General features: G+C 33.2%; 2 protein-coding genes across 2 annotated transcripts; both read left to right on the forward strand.

Annotated features, from left to right (window-relative positions):
* The first annotated feature begins 5,982 nt into the window (after positions 1-5,982).
* LOC129944422 (uncharacterized) lies at positions 5,983-11,262 on the forward strand. Its single transcript, XM_056053849.1, has one exon. The coding sequence runs from the start codon at positions 5,983-5,985 to the stop codon at positions 11,260-11,262; it is 5,280 nt and encodes a 1,759-aa protein (XP_055909824.1).
* A 2,912-nt stretch (positions 11,263-14,174) lies between these two features.
* Positions 14,175-15,113, forward strand: LOC129944430 (uncharacterized protein DDB_G0289917-like). The gene has a single exon (XM_056053860.1). It carries the CDS (start codon positions 14,175-14,177, stop codon positions 15,111-15,113), a length of 939 nt encoding a protein of 312 aa, XP_055909835.1.
* Positions 15,114-21,567: the final 6,454 nt, after the last annotated feature.

Here is a 21,567-nt window from a genome sequence, read left to right on the forward strand (position 1 = left end):
ATTTGAACGTTTTTCAATTGCATGCAATATTCAACTAAGATTTTCAAGCCCTAGATATCCACAAAGTAATGGGTTAGCAGAGAAAGGTGTGGCCATTGCAAAGAATATTCTTAAAAGGTGTTTTGAAGTTAATGACGTGAGCAATTTTCAATATCGAATATTAAAATACAACACTTCAATAGCAAGTATGCATCTTACGCCATCGGAATTATTCTTCGGTCGACTTGTTAAAATAAGGCTACCTGTTTCAGACCCAGTTCTTGTTAGAAACAACCTAAATGAATCGGAAATTCAAAACAGATTAAAGAATGCAAAAATGTTATTATGATCGGAACTCAAAATTACTTTCTTTATTAAATATTGGTGATCTAGTTATATTTAAAAAAAACTGGAAAAGAATGGCACTATGGAAAAATAATTGGTATTGTTAACAAAGGCTCATATTTAATAAAAGATAATTTTAATAATCATTTTAGGCGCAATAGGCGATTTATTGCTAAGATTTCCAATGAAGATTTTTGTTCTAGTGATTTACTTTATGAACAAAATGTAGAACCCTATAAAAAATTTGATTGTACAAATGAAATTCAAACAATTAATCCAACTCAAGAAGATAAAATCAAAAATAGTTCAAATGTAAACAATGATATTAATAATTGTAATGTGGACGAACCAGTTTCTCCGGATGTTACTGATAATGTCTTAAGTTCACAACCTATCAACCAACCAATTTCAGAGATATCTGGTTCAGAAGCAATTAATCATAATGCACCAGTTATTACATCTAAGGAACGAATAGTAACTCGAAGTGGTCGAGTTGTTAGAAGACCACAGAAGCTTGGAATAGATTATTAAGTATTCTAAGACTAAGGCTAAGAGTTAGATTAAAAAAAAAAGAAAGCATGTAATAATATGAATAAAAATGTTTCAATATCTACTTGTTGCACATCACTCAGCTATATATTTATATTTTAAATCTAAGAAATCATTATATTTAATGTTTGTAAAATAATTAGTTTGTCAATTCATTCTATATTGTTCTCTAGCATCGTTAATATTATCATTTAATTCTTGTTATGTAATAAACTTAATTTTTATAATAAGTCGTTTTTTGCTACTAATTACATTCACCAAATTGAACTTCATCCCCACGCGAGATATATAACGACTTTCATAACAATGAAAGGCCTTTTTCGTTACAAAAGATTAATGTTTGGTATTAATTGCGCTCTAGAAATTTTCCAAAAAATACTTGAGAAACTATTGACAGGGTGTGAGGGCGTCATTATTTTTATAGATGATATTTTAGTTTTCGCAAAAAATGACAGTGAACACAATATAAGACTAAAAAACGTGTGGAGGGTCTTAAATCAAAACAACGTTCTCTTAAACGAAAACAAATGCATCTATAAGGTAAAACGTATTCAATTTCTGGGCCACGAACTTACACCGGAAGGTATCAAGCCTTTAGAAAAATATGTTGAAAGCATTACAAAAATTAGAGCTCCGAAAACACTTGAAGAGCTACAAAGCTTTTTAGGATTGGTAAACTTTATTTTCAAATGGATCTTGCCACTGCAACTAAACCTCTCAAACAACTTTAAAAAAAAAAGAAATTAGGAAAAAATGCTAACTAAGATAGGTTTTGGTTGAAGGAACAAAATTTGGCCTTTTCGAAATTAAAAACCACTTTATCGACGATCCAGTCATTGGGATACTATGACGTTAACGATAAAACGCAGGTAGTTCCTGATGCTAGCCCGGTTGAATTGGGAGCTGTGCTAACGCAAATAAATTCCAAACGTCCCAAAATCATAGCATACGGAAAAAAAACATTGACAGATTTTGAACGACGGTACAGTCAAACTGAAAAGGAAGCGCTTGCCTTTGTGTGGGCAATAGAACATTTCGACATCTACCTTTTTGAAAAAGAGTTTGACCTTATCCTTGACCATAAACCCCTAGAAATCATTTTCAGTCCCAAATCAAAACCTTGCGCTCGCATCGAAAGATGAGTATTAAGACTCCAAGCGTACAAATTCAAACCTATCTATAAGCCCAGAAAGATGAATATTGCTGATCCGTTGTCGCGCTTATGCGTTTATCCTGATTCAACACCAATTGGAGTAGAAACACATGTTTACCAAATAGTCGAGCATTCAAGATGTGCTCCGAAAATGATCCCGATACGAAAGCCGTTCAAAAGGGCATTTATGATAAGGAATGGGATCAATCTGTACATGGATACAAAATTTTCGAAAACGATTTATGTTTTTACGAAAACATATTGTTGAGAGGAAATAAAATAGTTATTCCAAGAAAACTAAGAAATGAAGTGTTAAAAGCAGCCCATGAAGGTCACCCGGGTATGGTTGCGATGAAAGGGAGGTTGAGAGCGAAAGTCTGGTAGCCTCGCATAGATAAGGATGTCGAAAGCTTAGTGAAATCGTGTAAGGGTTGCACCTTGGTGAGTATGCCAAGCCCCCCGTTTCCCGTAAAAACAAAAAGACGAGATTTACCTACGGCTCCTTGGGTGGACATCGCGATGGACCTTTAAGGCCCCCTTCCCACTGGTGAATAATTATTTGTGGTAATAGATTACTAAAGCCGGTACAAAGAGATCAAAATTACAAAAATAATAACCAGTTCCCAAATAATGACGATGCTTAAGGAAATGTTTAGTAGATTAGGCTTCCCCGTATCCATCATGGCTGATGGCAAGCAGTTTGTCAGCGAGGAATTTAAATCCTTTTGCAAGGAATGCAACATCAAACTTTTTAGCACAATTCCATACTAGCCCCAACAGAATGGAGAGGTCGAAAGACAGAATCGGGATATTCTAAAACGGTTAAGAATCTGCAAACTTGAAAAAAAAGACGTGAAAGAAAGCTTATGGGAATATCTCATGATGTTTAATAGTACGCCCAATTCCTCGACTGGTAAGACACCATCAGAGCTCTTCTTCAACAGACTAAATAGAGACAAAATTCCTTCTCTAGAAGCTATAGGCTATCAAGTTGAAGATTCAGAAACTAGAGATAGGGACAAAGAACAAAAAGAGAAAGGAAAGGAATACGCCAATAAAAAAAGAAGGGCTACTGAAAGTATACTATATTACAAGGCGATAAAGTCTACATAAAAGTAATGGATAAACAAAATAAACTGAGCACAAATTTTGATCCAACACCTCATACTGTTGAAAGTTTTAAAGATGGGGACACAATCGTGAGAAATGATAAAATTGGACAAAAATATAGAAGAAACATAATTCATTTAAAAAAAGTAGAAGGAGTATGGAAAGCTGTTCAAAAGAGCGAAGACAATGTCGACTCTGAATCGGAATAATTTCAGGTCTAGTTTGCTTTTCTATTATTTATTTTGAATCCCTAATTTATTTAAAATTACTTTGTTAAAAAAAAAAGAAAATAGAAAAAAAATCATTGAAAATGTAAATTTTGTTTTAAATCAAAGCTCAATGTTCTTCAGTTCAAAAAAAAACAATCAAAAATGTAAGGGTTAAAGCTAGTTGTTATTGAGTAAAAACTATAGAATTTAATAGATATGATACTAAATGTTAAACTTTGTAAATTTTGGATAACAAATGTTTGTTTAATTTCTTAGTCCCAACAAACATTTTTTTTCAGAAAAATGTTTACTCATAAATTTATTTTACACTAAAAATGTTTTTTATTGAAAACGTATGGTAGCTATAACTGTGTCCGAAAAAGTTTACCAATATTCAGTCCTCTTTTAACATATAAATTCAAACAATTTATAAATAATAAGAAAGCTCGTTAAAATAATTTAATTATTTATGTATTTTGAAACAACCTAAAAACATGATTATTTAGTGACCCATTTGTTTCAGTTATTGATTTTATGTTTTTCTATCGAATTCTTATTAGCATTACATCAGTTTTAGTTTGTTACCTACAGAAATTATATGAGAAACAATATCACAGAGTACAACACATTTTCAGTCCTCCTAATCTATTATCCCTATATTCTGCATTAGATTCAATAAATTTTTCTTTTGATGTGTTTATAGTTGCATCATTGCCTGAATATTACGCCATCTTATTCACAGAAACTTGGCTTTATGGCAGTGGCCTAGCTAGATCTTTGGGGGCCCTGTATCCATTTTTTTGTTAGCTAGATTTTTTGATCCTTGATTTATCTCATTATTTAAGAACGATAAATGCTTATACGGTTCCAACACTTAAAACATACTACTAAGACTATGAAGGCTTTGAAATCTTTGCTAAGTTTGTCCAATCAAAATATGCAAGCAGGAATAGTAAATATTGACTTTAAAGTAAGTTTCCAGATCAGAAATTCTGCTATCTTCTGCCAGCTCATTAAAAAAGCTCTTCGTTATTTTGCTCCTTTTATTTTTGAAGACAGGCGTCACTCTCGTTGACTAAAACCTTGGACTTTTGAAGTATATCACTGTTTAAGCTGCGAACTCCGAATAATATGTTTATATTATAATTTATTTTACTATACACAATTTTATATCTTTGAAGTATTGTATGCATTTGTATTAGACTATAAGTAATGAAAATGAATCAAAAAAATAATTAATCTTAATTAATACTAAATTGAACTAAATAGTCAACACTAAAACTTTGCTGAATGTCTCTCTTATATTTTAACGAAAATTGAACATAAGGATTGTCGAATAAAATAAAAAGAAATGATATCGTTGAACTAGCCACGACAAGACAGACGTGTATTTTTATTAGCAGCAAGTACTTTAAATATATATCAAATATCCTATAAAGTTGGACTTGTCTCTTTAATTTAATTTTAATTTCGCTTGTGAAAATTATCACAAGAAACATTGGTGCCGAAACCCGGGAATATATAGTATTTCCAATATAAATCAATCTAAATTTTATTGTAAATTTATAAAATTAAAGTTTAAAAATTGCAATAAGTGGATTCTGGCAATTAATCAGAATTTGCCCTACAAAAGTTGGAAGGAAAACGATCGTGGTAAACTCTAAAAGTTCTTAATTTCTTTACTCATATTTGCAGTACATAAATTCGAATAAAGAAGAAGAAATATAAGTCTCTGAGTCACCGATCTATATGTATGTACATCAAGCTTTTTGGTCATCGTTTTCTTGGAGCAGTGACATACAAATTTAGCAAGGTTGCAACCGCATGGAGAAAAAGCTATCACTCATACCTAGAAAAGTTATCCAACATTTCATCAAACCAGGCAATTAGATTATAGCTTTGATCAAGTCTGCAGTGTGAAATCGTCACTCAAACGCTGAAAGAACTCTAACCCGGTGTTGCAGTGTGGATTGTATCGAGGATCGTTTGAAACATTGAGTTGATTGAAACCACAAGTAAGCTTGATTCTATATATATGATTTCTTATTAAACTTGTTGAGAAACTTATTCGTTGTTGCTGATACAAAGTTGTTACTGATAGAAATTTGTTGCGAAGTAAATTGTTGGTAAACAAATTTGTAAATACTTGCTGCTAGAAGATCTAGTGTGGTGAATTAAAAATCATTTAAACATTGTTGCTAGAAGAGTTAATAAGTCAACATTTATCAATTATGTTGATAGGAAACGTAAACAAACTAGAAGTATAGTTGTTGCTAGTTATTTACCGAATATTTTCCTTAAAAAGTAAACTTGGCATAGGCTTAATTGGATACAATAAGTTGTCGTTGATAAGAAAATTGATTTCATCTTCAGAGAGGCTAATTTATTTTGCATAGCTTATTTCTTGCATTTGGGTTTTTTTTGAATCTACTGTTGGACTTACTGTCGGAGTTGCTGCTGCTGGTGCAATTATCCATTGCTAATAGATAGTTTATTGTGGTGTTGGGTCTTTTATGAAGTCTTCGGTTGGAGTTGCTGTTGTTGCTGCTGGCGAATTTGGAAATTGTTGTGTGCAGATTTGTTGTTGCTAAAGATTATCCTCGATTTAACGAAAATTGTTGGCATTAGATAGCTACGATGCCTGACGATAAGCAAAGTAAAGATGAGGCATCACAAAGTGAACAGAGCGTAGGGAAGACTTTGGCTGACTTGAAAGGATTACGTGCGTCATCAAAGGGAAATCTGAGTCGAACGAAGAACCTTATAATACAGAAGGGAAGTACGCTTTCAGAACCCGAACTAGAATGTCGTTTAGGGATTCTTGAGTCATATTTTAAACAGATATTGAATGTTCAATCGTCCATTGAAAGATTTAATAACCCTGATGAAGAAAAGACTAATGAGGCTTTTCGTGAAGAGGTAGAAGAAATTTATGTTTGCGCGAAAACAAAAATAATGACATTGTTATCGGACATGAGGGGCAACACAACTGCTGCTGAGCATTTAAATGCAACATATTTTCCAGAGCACCCCCGCCCTCGCTCAAAGTTAGAACCAATAAAACTACCTACGTTTTCCGGTAAATTCTCAGAATATCCTAATTTTATGGGATTATTTACGAATTTAGTTCACAAAGACGAAAGCCTTGACACTTTGCAAAAGTTTAATTACTTGCTCAGATATCTTTCTGGTTCAGCATTGGATGCTGTAAGAGACTTTAATGTCGTTAGCTCAAATTATCAGAAAGCACTAGATAGATTAAAGGCCCGCTTTGATAATAAGACTCTTTTATTTCAAGAGCACATAAATAGTTTGTTAGAATTTCCAAAACTTTCTAAAATATCTGCTTCATCTTTACGTCATTTGGAGGATAGTTTTAATACACATTTCACTGCAATGCTTGCAATAGGAAATTACAAAGACATAGCTTCCTCGATTTTGATCTCGTTAGCTATGGATAGAGTGGATGAAGAAACTCAATCGAAATGGCAGGATGAAATGGACTATAATAAGCTCCCAACGTGGGATGAATTTAATAAAGTTTTAGATCGTCGTTGTAAAAGCTTAGAAGCAAAAGAAGCTAGGATTCCAAAGCCAAGCACTTCTGCTAAGAGTCAGGCGAAATTCGATCATTCAAGTTCGCAAAATAGTGGAAAAAAGCAGTTTAGGAAATTTAAAGCTACAACGTTAGCCGCGGAGCGCATACAATGTGAATATTGTAAGTCCTTGCAACACTTTATTGATTCTTGTCCAGAATTTGATAGCTTGCCAGTAGGAAGGAGGTTCCTGGAAGTTAAAAAGCGTATCCTTTGTATAAATTGTCTGGGAAAGGATCATTCTGTGCGACATTGTACTAAGCCAAAGTGCAGCATTTGCTCGTTACCTCATAATAAGCTACTCCACAGATTTTCGGTCAATAATGCGAACGATAGCTCAGGCCAGGGCCAGTCTAGCTCGGCTTCATTAGTTGGCAGGTCATCTAATCAAACTATTCTAGCCACAGCTGTTGTCTTAATTAAAGATAGTTATGGTAATTTTCAACCTGCGCGTGTTTTGTTAGACTCGGCCTCGCAATTAAATTTCATAACTGAAAGTATGGTGCAAAGACTTAGACTATCAAAATCCAAGGCAGATATACAAATAAGTGGAATAGGGAACGGGGTCACAAATGTCCGATACACCACAAAATCGGTTTGTAGATCCAGGATTTCTGAGTTTGAGACTGAATTAGAGCTTCTTGTAATCAAAAACATTACTAATCATCAGCCTAGCAAATCATTTGAGGTAGAAAGTTGGAAAATACCAAAAAATATTGTACTAGCAGATCCAAACTTCAACGAAACTGCTAAAGTTGATATGCTGATAGGCGCAGACCATTTCTTTGACCTTTTATCGATTGGTCAGATCAAATTGGAAGAGAAGCTTACTCTTCAAAAGACCCTTTTTGGATGGGTCGTTTCGGGATCATATGATTCATCAGATGCATCAGCCAGGACAGTTTGCCTTGTAGGAGGGGAGCAGTTGTCGAAAGACGAATATCTCCACGAACGTGTTGAAAAGTTGTTTGAAATAGAAAACTATCCCATAACTTCTAAACTGCTTAACCCTGAAGAAGAAAAATGTGAAGAACATTTCAAAAATACAGTAGAGAAAAATGGGGAAGGCAGATATGTTGTGAGTTTTCCGTTTAAAGAAGATCCATCGGCATTAGGAGAATCCTTTGAAATAGCAAAAAAGAGATTTATGTCGTTGGAAAGGAGGCTTATGAAGAATATCGTTGTAAAAGAACAATACGTAGATTTTTTGAAAGAGTATGAGGATCTAGGACATATGTCGGAAGTTAGTGATGCTGAGACTAAAAATATGAAGTACTTTTGCCCCCATCAGTACGTGCTCAGACCGGAATCAACAACTACAAAACTTAGAGTAGTTTTTGATTGTAGTGCTAAAACTTCATCCGGTAAATCCTTAAACGATATTTTAATGAAAGGTCCGATAATGCAAGATGATCTTTACTCAATTATATTACGTTTTCGCTGTTACAAATACGCACTTACAGCTGACATCTCCAAAATGTACCGCCAAATAGTAGTGAATCCAAATGATCGTAAATACCAATGTATTCTTTGGAGATCTAATCAAACGGATCCGTTAAAGGTGTACCAGTTAAATACAGTGACCTATGGAACAACTTCGGCGCCTTATTTAGCTATCCGCTGTTTAAAGACATTGTCAGAAGAAGGTGCAAGTATGTTTCCATTAGGTTCAAAAGTTCTGAATGAGGATTTTTATATGGACGACCTAATCAGTGGGGGAGATTCGCCAGAAGAAATTTTTGGTATATATGAAGAAGTTAGAACCCTTTTACTTAGTGCAGGCTTTGAGCTTCGTAAGTGGTGGTCGAATGAAAAAACTTTGTTGGATGTCGTACCAGAAGTAGAACGAGAGAAACCACTTAGAATAAATGATGCAGACATTATTAAAACTTTAGGAATCAAATGGAATCCATCTTCAGACGAGCTCCAGTATGTGATTCCAGAAATTAAGTTAAACCAGAAAATAACAAAGCGCATTATTCTATCTGAATTGTCTACTCTATTTGACCCATTGGGGTTAGTTAACCCAGTTGTTGTGAAAGGTAAAATTCTGTTGCAAAGCTTGTGGGTAAAAAAGACTGATTGGGATGAATCAGTTCAAGCACGAATTTTTACTGAATGGGAAGCTTTTCGAAATCACTTGAAAGAGTTGGAATTGGTCAAAGTTCCGAGATATGTGTTAAGCTTGAGGTCAAGAAACACACAAATTCATGGATTCTCGGATGCATCTTTACGTGCATATGGCTGTTGTGTTTATTTAAGGTCTGTTGACGAAAATGGGGTAGTTTCTTGCAACTTGATAACGGCAAAATCCAGAGTAGCGCCTATAAAAACTCAAAGTTTGCCAAGATTAGAATTATGTGCAGCGGAATTGCTTGCTTCTATTATTTTAAAGATTCTTCCAAATTTCTCGCATATAGTTGACGATATTTACTTATGGACCGATTCCGAAATAGTGCTTTGTTGGTTGTCAGCACATCCTTCGAGTTGGGAAGTATTTATTGCGAATAGAGTATCAAAAATACAAACAAATTTGCCCCAAGCTACTTGGAAGCATGTAAACACAAAACAAAATCCTGCAGACATTGTATCTCGGGGTGCCTATGCAAGTGAGTTGAGGGACAGCATGTGGTTTTCGGGTCCAAAATTCCTTAAATTGTCACAAGATATGTGGCCTAAACAAAAAGATTTGTCAATGATAAGAAAAGATACTCCTGGAATGCGAAAATGTAATGTAGTTCTTTTGGCGAAAATTATAGATGATCACTTTGAGAATATGTACTTGCGTTTTAAAAGCATTGACAAAACATGTCAAATATTTGCGCTTATACTTCGCTGGATCATCGTAGTTCGCAAAAAGATGATAATTAAGAAAGAAGAGAAAGAACAAAAAGAAGAAAAAACAGTTTTTGAAGAATATGAACTTCGTTATAATTCACCTATCAGAGCTGATGAGATTGACAATGCGTTGCTCAGAATTCTTTGGAATATTCAACAAAAGAACTTCCATGAGGAAATTTATAAATTAAAAAAAGAAGACATAATTAGCCCTACGAGTCCCGTCAAAAATCTCAATCCTTTCCTCGACGGTGACTCATTTAAACTCCTTAGAGTGGGTGGGCGTCTGCAGAATGCGGACATACCTTATTCTGTAAAATATCCCATCCTTCTTCCTAAATCTAATCCTTTTGTCAAAAACCTTTTAACTTTTTTACATAATAAAAATTACCATGCAGGTCCCCAAGCTCTAGTTGGAATAGTGCGGCAGAGGTTCTGGGTGCTAGATGTACGCACACTTGCAAAGAAAGTCGTTAGTAGCTGTTGGACTTGTTTCAAATATAGACCAAAGATGTTGGGTCAAATTATGGGCAATCTGCCTACCGACAGAGTGCAGCCTGCAAGAGCATTTTTAAAGAGTGGTGTAGACTTTTGCGGTCCGTTCCAAACGACTTACAAGCTGCGAGGGCAAAGAACTTCAAAATCTTATGTAGCCGTCTTCGTCTGTTTCGTTGTGAAGGCGGTCCATCTGGAGGTTGTCTCAGATTTAACTACTGAAGGGTTTATTGCAGCACTTAAACGATTTGTAGCAAGGCGAGGTTTATGCAAGGATCTGTATTGCGATAATGGAACGAATTTTGTTGGGGCCCGTAACCAGTTAGAAGAGTTCAGGCGAAGTTTTCTTGACCAGAAAACGGAACAAAGAATAAGTCAATGGTGTGCCGCAGAGCGAATTCAGTTCCATCATATACCTCCAAAGACTCCACATTTTGGTGGGCTATGGGAGGCCGCCGTAAAGTCAGCCAAAAAACATCTCGTTCGCACCGTCGGGGAAACTTCCCTTACCTTTGAAGAACTGTCAACTGTTGTGGCTGATATAGAAGCTATATTGAATTCCCGTCCAATGTATGCGATGTCCAATGACCCGAGTGATGAAGAAGTCCTTACTCCTGGTCATTTTTTAATTGGTGGTCCATTAAATGCAATAGTCGAACCAGTGGTCACTGACTACAAGATGTCTGCGTTGAAGAGATGGCGACAGCTGACGTTGATAAAGCAGCATTTTTGGAATCGATGGTCGAAGGAATATCTGGTAGACTTACAAAGACGAGTAAAATGGTCTGTTTCATCTCAAAATGCCAAAATTAATAGCCTAGTTCTCGTTGGGGATGACAATGCACCTCCACAAAACTGGCTAATGGGACGAATAACAAATTTGATTCAATCTTCAGATGGGAAGGTTCGTGTTGTTGATATCAATACCAAAAAGGGCGTGATTCGAAGGTCAATTCATCGGATAGCACCGCTTCCACTAGATGATTGAAGATACCCTTTGGATACTTCAAGGCGGGCAGGATGTTTAAGCTGCGAACTCCGAATAATATGTTTATATTATAATTTATTTTACTATACACAATTTTATATCTTTGAAGTATTGTATGCATTTGTATTAGACTATAAGTAATGAAAATGAATCAAAAAAATAATTAATCTTAATTAATACTAAATTGAACTAAATAGTCAACACTAAAACTTTGCTGAATGTCTCTCTTATATTTTAACGAAAATTGAACATAAGGATTGTCGAATAAAATAAAAAGAAATGATATCGTTGAACTAGCCACGACAAGACAGACGTGTATTTTTATTAGCAGCAAGTACTTTAAATATATATCAAATATCCTATAAAGTTGGACTTGTCTCTTTAATTTAATTTTAATTTCGCTTGTGAAAATTATCACAAGAAACAATCACTGAATTTCTTTTGATTTCTTTCTTTTTCTAGACTGTGTTAAAGATTTTGAAGCAAAATCCTTGCTTTTTGTAAGTCATTTTCCTCATCTTGAAGGGCCTTGTAAACTGGACTTATAATATCAATTAGCGATGAAAAAAATGACATCAACGCAATAAAGTCCTAGTTCTCTAAATGCTTATAACATTTTAACATTCGCCTCGTTCGTTTTTTTTTGTTGAGGTCAAATTGATATATAAGGCTTCCACAATCTGAATCATGTGCTCTTGAAATTAAATTGCACAAAGCCAAAGTAATTATGACATTTATAAAACCGTGCAAAACATTTCACCAAAAAGTTATTTTATTTCTTATTTGTTGAGTTCACTTTCTAAATGGGTGACTATATTACCTTCTTGTAACCAATTTAAATAATTTAAAGCAGAGTCTATGTGTTGCTGAGAGTTTTCATGATCAGATATAATTTTAGTTAAATTGGTTCTACGATTACGATTTGCTTTGCCGATCTGCTAACAACCAACAGAAGTGACAGTAAGGTTTGTTTAAAGTATTAGATTAACATAACCATGGTCTAACAATTCGAATACTAGCCTTATTTGAATATGAGTACTGAAATTTTGAAAAACATCGAGTTGCTTCCGAATTCCTTGGAAATGGTCTTTCAGGTTGAAAGGGGCCTATTTAAAAAAAAATATTTTTCGTTCACATTCAGTAAGACTGTCACCCCTCTTTTTACTTACACTTGCAAGTGATCAACAGCTTGAAAAGTTTTTGAATAAGACACATACTTCATTAATTTTATATAAAAATAAATCTCATTATAAATTTACAAACTTGACATTATAAACAATGTTCGAGTAAGAAGATATTTGACTATGGTACCGCCAGACGATTTACAGAGAAATATACTACCTAAACAAAAACAATAGCAAAGAAAAATCAATCTGAAAACTTAATCGTTTTGGGTCGAATAAAATCAATCAATCAAGAAAATCCCATTTAATTCTGGAATTATAATAATTTATTTAGATTATATTATACGTAGATACATACATTATGTATTCTAGGATTTTTTTCTCATTCTAATTTTTATAAACACTAAATTAAAAAAGACAAAACTTTACAAAAATACAGGCATACGGGTGTTACGTCTGAGCCTCCACCTGCAACCCGAATTCCGTTACCCCAGTCACTCCCCTTTTGCCTAACGGCACATTCATAACGGGCTCCCACGCCATTTTTGCATACATTGCTAAACGTGTCCGAAATGGATACACCCCCTTCCCCTACACATACCACAAGCGCATCCCGTTACCTTTAATCGTGGGAAAGTTCAGTTTACCTACACATTTTTGCAACATAGACAATAAGAATATAATGATGTTCAAAATTATTTGTATGTAAGTTCTAATTCGACAATCTAACTGTGAGGTGCAGCCTAGCTGAAGACAGCGGCCTCTTTTTTAGAACATAAAATAAGTTGTAAATTCTTTTATAAAATATTAATAAAATAAAATAATTAAAAAAAAAGAAAAAAACAATTATGTTTTTTTTTAACTCAATTTCAAACCCAAAACTATAATAAGGAAAAAGTAACCTACCGTCCGAAAAAGGAAAAATAACCCACCTTCCGAATAAGGAAAAGGGAAAAAAGTGAAAAAGTAACCTACCGTCCGAAAAAGGAAAAATAACCCACCTTCCGAATAAGGAAAAGGGAAAAAAGTGAAAAAAAGTGAAAAAGTAACCTACAGTCCGAAAAAAACAACCCACCTTCCGAATAAAGAAAAAAGTGAACAAAAATAACCTAATTCCGAACAAGGAAAAGTAAAATAAAAAAAAAAGAAAAAAAAGAAAAAGTGTACTTTAATAAAAGAACCTCAATAAAAATCAAGTGAAATTGGCTATAAATACACTACTCCAAAATAAATAAAAAAAGAAATACCCAATTTGATCTTCAAAGAAGAGACAGAATGGCGCAAAATACTCTTGAACAATGCGTGACAATTAGAGATGGCAGAGTAGATTACGTCAGGTAATCTACTCGGTAAACTAAGTGTAGTTAATTAGATAAACTACGCGTTTGATTTGTTTCATTAACTACCCTACATGTGTTACGTGTGCTACCTTCACAAAAAACGTTAAATTTCAAAAAGAATTTAAAAAAACGAGTGAATAAGTAACGACTAATGAGTGAAAAACACTGAACTATACATAAGAACCAAATATCTTGCGTAAATGAACTAAATCCAGTAATTCGAAGTTTTATGAAAGAAAAAAGCAAATTAAACGAGAGTAAGTTTTTCACACTTACACAGTTATCTTTTAGATGCAATTTGTCAATTTGGTGGTTGACGTCTAAAGCTACGTCTGCTACATTTAACTACGTTAACTACATTTAATTACATTAACTACCTCATTTATGTAGCAGACGTAGCAAATGTAGTAAATCACAAAAAATCGCATTTCTGCCATCTCTGGTGACAATGCTCACACAATTATTGGTGACCAGCAATCAACCAGTCACCATCAGAGCGAAAATTGAAAAAGAAATAAAATACCTTACACCCTACGAAGGAAAACCAGGAACTCTAGTATCATTCTCAGCATCAGTAAACAAAATATTTGAAAGCTATACACGCGCAAAAGAGCAACAACAACTTTACGAAGTCATCTTTAATACTAAAATCGCCGGAACAGCAAAAAATTACCTTCTGACCGACGTACCATCAACCTGGACCGAATGCATAGACAAACTGAGGAAACACTTTCGACCGGCAAAAGATGATTTAACCATCACCAGACAAATAGGACTATTAAGGGTAAGGTCTATACGTGAATTAGATAATAAGATAAAGACTATTGTAGAAGATATAACAGAATATGCCGCCTTCAGCGACAACAGTAGAAATATAACAAACAGCCTTTTATGTGTTTTAGCAATGAAAATTAAAGAAATGGTTTCAGGGGCATTAGCTTACGCCCTTTCGGAAAAACTTGAATTAAACGAAATTAGGAACATAATAAACAAATTTATTGGTCAGGATCAAGGAAATCTGAAATCCCTGAACAATTTTGTTAGAAATGATAATTATTATCAAAGACATACCTATAACAACAATATTCACAATAACTATAACCCCTCTGACAATAATAATAGGTCTGGACAATACAGAAACTACACTACTTCAGGACAAACCAAAAACACATCAAATAACAGCAATAATAATACTAACAATAATAACTATAGTAACAGATATTCCAACAATAACAATTCTGATCAAACCAGAATGTCCTCTAGGAATAATTATTCGAATAGGAACGCAGAACCCATGGATACATTCTCTGCCTCTTACCAAAGGCAAATAAACAACATACAAGCTCAGGATTTTCCCAAGAAAAGCCTAGCAGACTTCCCTATATAATTTGCCAAACAAAAAATAACAAATATAAGCTAAGAATATTAATAGATACACCAGCATTTTAAACCCCGGTGTCTGCCACCCGAAATGGCAAGTGCCACTCGACAAACCTATTAAGGTTACAACGACTAGCACAACCATATTAATAAACAAAAAAGTAAGAATTCCCCTGTTTGTAGAATTCGAACTTAACAAAACAGCGCAATTTTTAGAATACAAATTTCATAACGGATTAATTGGTAATAATATTCTTTTACCACTAGAAGCTGAAAAAAAATTATAAAAAGAAGCTTCTGATTACTAATAACTTCCAAATCACAATTTTCTTCAATGAACTAGATGAAATAGCTAGTTCATATGAAGAAAACATCCCAACTTTATCTGTTTACCACACTGAGACGAGTAAGGACCCAGTGATGGAACAAATACGGATCAATCATCTCAACGATGAAGAAAAAGCTGAAATTAAAAAGCTTATATCAAAATATTCAAATATTTTTTATCAAGAAGGTAGCGATCTTTCGTTTACCCATGCGATTAAGCATGAGATAAAAACCACTAACGACATACCTATTTATGTCAAGAATTATAGGTACCCAAAAGAGCATAAGCAAGAGGTGCACAGACAGGTTAATGAAATGCTAGAACAAGGAATTATCCGCCCTAGCAAATCTCCCTATTCAGCTCCAATTTGGGTCGTCCCAAAAAAATGGATGCTTCAGGGAAACAAAAATGGAGGCTTGTCGTAGATTATCGCAAACTAAACGATGTCTCAATCAACGACAAATTCCCTATTCCTAATATTGAGGACATTTTTTATAAATTAGGTAAGGCACAATACTTTACCACTCTCGATTTGGCCAAGGTCCACCAAATCGAGATAGCCGAGGAAGATATTCGGAAGACAGCGTTTTCTACAGACAATGGCCACTACGAATTTGTGCGTATGCCATTTGGCCTGAAAAACACTCCGGCTACCTTCCAACGACTTATGAATTCCATCCTTGCGGAATACATAAATAAAATATGTCTTGTATATCTCGACGATATACTTGTTTTTTCAACCAGCTTACAAGAGCATATTGACTCACTCACAAAAATTTTTCAAACATTAAAAACCGCAAATCTTGAAATTCAGTTGGATAAGAGTGAATTCATGAAACATGAGACTGAGTTTCTGGGACATATAGTCTCTACAGAAGGGATTAGACCAAACCCCAACAAAATCTCAGCAATTAAAGAATACAAACTCCCAAGAACGGCTAAACAAATAAAAGCATTCTTAGGAATTACTGGCTACTACCGGAAGGTTAAAGATTATTCCAAAGTCGCCAAACCTATGACAGCATTTTTAAAAAAGGATGTAAAAATCGACATTAAAAACCCTGAATATATCGACAGCTTTGAAGAATTGAAAACATTGATAACCTCAGAACCAATACTTAAATATCCTAACTTCGACAAAAAATTCATACTCACGACAGATGCGTCAAAATATGCTTTAGGGGCTGTCTTAACTCAAGACTCACACCCTATTTGTTATGCAAGTCGTACACTTAATGAACATGAGATTAACTATTCGTTAATAGAAAAAGAACTTCTTGCAATAGTCTGGGCTGTTAAATACTTCAGACCCTATCTTTATGGCACAAAGTCCACGGTACGCACTGATCACAAACCATTAGTTTGTCTAAGTTCACTTAAAGAACCTAATTCCAAACTCCAGAGATGGAAATTGAAACTAGAAGAATTCAATTTCGATGTCGAATACTTAAAAGGAAAGGACAACCAAGTAGCAGATGGCTTGTCTCGCCTTGAAATTAATTTCCACCAAAATGAAATTTTTGATAATACGGATAATATTTCTATGATTCCAACAATCCATAGCGCTCAAGAAGATAATACCGAATATATCCCTATCATTGATTCACCAATAAATCTGTATAAAACTTAAATAATACTACATCAATCAGATGGAATTAATAAACATAAACTTTATAAAGCATTTAACAAAAGAAGAATAGTTATAGACTTTAATAATTATAACGAAAAACTCATGTTAGATATTATGAAATCATTCTTCCCGGACAAAGGCATCGTCGGAATATACTCATCAAACGACCATCTTTTCGCACAATTTCAGGATACCTACATTAAATATTTTGGCAAAAACAAACTATTAAGACTTATTAAATGTTCTAAATTGTTAGGCGATTTAGAAGACGAAGAAAAACTTCTTCAAGTAATTAACAAAACACATAGTTTATTTAACCACAGAGGTATAAATGAAACATATGCTGAAATCAAAGACGTATAGGTACTACTGTCCCAATCTGAAAGAAAAAATTCAAAAATATATAAATAATTGTAAATTCTGCAATAAATCCAAGTACGAAAGAGCACCCAACAAAATACCTTTGAAAATCACTGAAACCCCTGAAAAAATTAATCAAATAATCCACATAGATATCTGGTATTCAAACATAAACCTAATGTTTGTCACCATGGTTGATAAATTCTCTAAACATGTCTCTGTACATGAGATAAAGAACAGAATATGGAAATCTTTATTCAAAACTCTAGAGGACAGATTTGCCAACTTTGGCGTTCCCGAAAAAATTGTAACAGATGGCGAAAGCGGATTTTCATCTTTGAATATAAAAGAATTTTTAAAAGAACAAAATGTAGATATTCACATGACTACTCCATATAAGAAAACAGGCAATTCGGATATCGAAAGATTCCACTCCACTCTGAACGAGCATATTAGAACATTTTCATCTGATGAAAATAATACAGACACTTTGAGAAGTAAAGTTTTAAAAGCAGTTTCTATATATAACAGAACAAAACATTCTACAACAAAAGAAAGACTCATAGATTTCTTAAATGGTAATATTTCTAATGAACAATTTCCCAAAATCATAGATTTTATAAACAAAAACAAGGAAAAATACATTAACAAAATAAATAATAACAGAAACGACATAGATCTCACAAAAGAAGAACATAAATACTTGAAAAATAGAAGTAGCAATAAACTTAAGCCAGTTCATACAGAATCAGACCCAGTAGTCCTGAATAAAGATTATTTGCAAAATGAAAAAGGCAACAAATTTTATAAATCTCAAGTCAAGAGAAAATACAAATATGAATCATAATTTTCAGGTAACATTACTCATAATAATTATATTATTAACATCGACAAAAATAGAAGGACAAAAACTAGAGGTCCAGGATTTGAAAATCGGACAAGGGTACATACTAATAAGAGGTGAAGAAATTAAAATAATCGAAAACTATTCAAAGATTCTACATGTAATAAATTTGACATTATGGATGGACAATCTCGAACTAATACAACACAACGTAGACAAACTCGACGACAAAAACGAATATCCAAATATTATCCATGGACTTAACCAATTAACACGCGAAATTGAAAGTCTCACTGAAAAGAATAAAAAGAAATGAGCGTTGCTTAATATAGTAGGAAAAGGTTTAAAATACTTAACAGGGACAATGGACTATGAAGACGAACAAGAAATCAAAACCAGACTTAGTTTCAAGGAAGAGAACAATAAAAACGTAATAGACGGACGAAATGAACAGGTTAAGATTAACACGAAATTTTATGAAAATATTTATAATGTTACGAAACACATTAAAAAACAACAAACAGAAATAAAAAAGCAATTTTCGACCATAAACAATGAAATAGATAGAGAAAACTTTAAAATAACTTCAATGCAACATGCATTTCAGATACAATATGATATACAATTATTAAGTGACCAAGTTAAGAAAGTTAAGGAAAGTATTTTACTAAGTCAACTAGGTTTGTTAGGTAGAGATATTTATCACCAAATGAAATTGACAAATTTAATATAACCCTTGAAAAACTTAAAGACATAAAAAGTACAACAATTTTGCATGAAAACCAAATAATATTCATTATAATGATTCCTAACTATGTTAACAATAAATTTCACCGGGTATATATTGAACCCATCCCAAATCTAAACTATCTTGAACTATCTACTATGTATTAATCAATAATAACTGATGGAAAAACAAACTATGTAGTCAAAAATAAAATTTAAAAAAAAGATGATTTAACCCTAGAAAGATAATCATATTTTTTAGTGCGTGAAAGATAATCATACGTCTTAGAGACGTATGGCACTTATTAAGCGCGTTTAAAGATGACAATTGATTTTTCATCATTACTTTGTATTTTAATTTATTTTATTTGGGTAATTTTAAGTAAAATGAATCAATAATTAAGTACAAAAGAAGTAAAATTTGAGCAAATTTATAAAAAATCTGAACCACCTTTGAAAACAGAACGAACAAAATTCTTTATTTTTTGAGGAAACCTTTGAATTGACTTTGAGTCTTAATATTTGGTAAACTAGTTCATTGAGGGGTAAGCTAACTATAAAAAATTGTTTTAGTAATTTTTGAGAAAAAAAGTTTTTTCCCCATATACTTTTGTTCAGTGCACAAAAGTTTCATAAAAGATAATCATACGTCTCCCAGACGTATAACATAGTCATTACTGGCCCTAATGCATCTTCAGCGTGAATTTTATGGCTGAAACACATACGCGCTTCAGCTTCGGCTTCGTCTGCGTTACGTTAGGCCTGCTTCGAGGTTGCTTTGAATGACATTTCTATTATTTCATCCCTCCAAAGAGCAAATATTTTGTTTGTTGACATTTTTTTACAGCTGGTGAGCTGTCAGACAAAGCAAATGTTCAGATAATTGAACTAGAGCTTCCGTTTTGAGTCACATTACGTTACATTAGGTACATTCTTTTCCTTACGATTGTCAAACAAAACGTGAGGTCGAAGCTCCATTGTGATAGCTTGCATTGAATTCCTATGGCTGAACTCGTAAACTTCAGGCTAAGCCGAAGTTGAAGCGTGTTTGTGTTTCAGCCATTAAGATGCACCATGCATAATTGAAAAGATATAACAATTTTTCCCCGCGCCATACGTCCCTCAGACGAAGATTATCTTTCTAGGGTTAATAGTCATAAATAATGAATGTATACTCAATATCTTTAAGACAAATACAACTTTCAATTTTGTTAAAAACGCAAATACAGAAATTAAACAATTAACAAATAATATTGTTATTTTAAAAAATATAAATAAGACCGAAATAGAACACAATTGTAATGATTTTAAACTTGAAATATCAGGAAACTATGCTATAAAATTTGAAAACTGTATTATCAAAATAAACAATGTTAAATACGAAAATTTCATGTATTACGAAAATTTTATCATACCTAACTTAAGCAATGTAAAAATAAAAAATATTGAACTGAATTTTTCCACGAAAGAAATACACGCAAATCACATCAAAAACCGCAAAATTTAGTAATAAAACACACACAAGTATAAATTACAGCTTTAATGTTTTGCTTTTGAGCTTTTTAATCGCGATTTTTATAATTTTTAGAAAAAAAATAATAAATGATGAAAGTAATTTAAAAAATAATATTCAAAAAAATGATTTTCCGGAGCAGAATCTTAAGGGGGGAGGTGTTACGTCTGAGCCTCCACCTGCAACCCGAATTTCGTTACCCCAGTCACTCCCCTTTTGCCTAACGGCACATTCATAACGGGCTCCCACGCCATTTTTGCATACATTGCTAAACGTGTCCGAAATGGATACACCCCCTTCCCCTACACATACCACAAGCGCATCCCGTTACCTTTAATCGGGGGAAAGTTCAGTTTACACATTTTTGCAACATAGACAATAAGAAACCTATATAATGATGTTCAAAATTATTTGTATGTAAGTTCTAATTCGACAATCTAACTGTGAGGTGCAGCCTAGCTGAAGACAGCGGCCTCACTTTTAGAACATAAAATTAACTGTAAATTCTTTTATAAAATATTAATAAAATAAAATAATTTAAAAAAAGAAAAGAAAAACAATTATGTTTTTTTTTTTTAATCAATTTCAAACCCAAAACTACAATTCGGGTTTTTTATCATTTTTAATGAAAAGACAACAAAATTAAAAAAAGAGGCTGGGATGCGACCCACACTGATAACTTCCCATCCCGTCTGTCGATTTGTCTTGCTTAAAAGTTTGTCTATATGTACTCGTATCAATTTTTACCAAATTTGCGTACTATTTTTGTAAATTTTATTTTTTATGAAAAAACGGACTATTTTATTTTTATATACAAATTACTGAATATCGGAAACAATATTTTCTGTGAAATAAAAAAAGTTTGAAGACAATATTTTTAATTTTTGAAAAGCTATTTGAGTCGTAAGTAAATTTTTACTAAGTTTTAGTATTTTTTTTTAGAGTTTAATATTTTGTAAAAAACTGTCATTTCGAATTTTTAAAAAATGTTACCAAATGTTGAAAACAATATTCCTTTTCAGATAAAATTGGTTTGAAGCCAATATTTAAAATTTTTGAA

This window comes from Eupeodes corollae, chromosome 1 (genome assembly GCF_945859685.1).
Source record: "Eupeodes corollae chromosome 1, idEupCoro1.1, whole genome shotgun sequence".
Classification (NCBI taxonomy): Eukaryota; Metazoa; Arthropoda; class Insecta; order Diptera; family Syrphidae; genus Eupeodes; species Eupeodes corollae.

Bases quoted from the DNA above. Each gene is read 5' to 3' on its own strand.
- LOC129944422 (XM_056053849.1), top strand. From the start codon at position 5,983: ATGCCTGACGATAAGCAAAGTAAAGATGAGGCATCACAAAGTGAACAG.
- LOC129944430 (XM_056053860.1), top strand. From the start codon at position 14,175: ATGCTCACACAATTATTGGTGACCAGCAATCAACCAGTCACCATCAGA.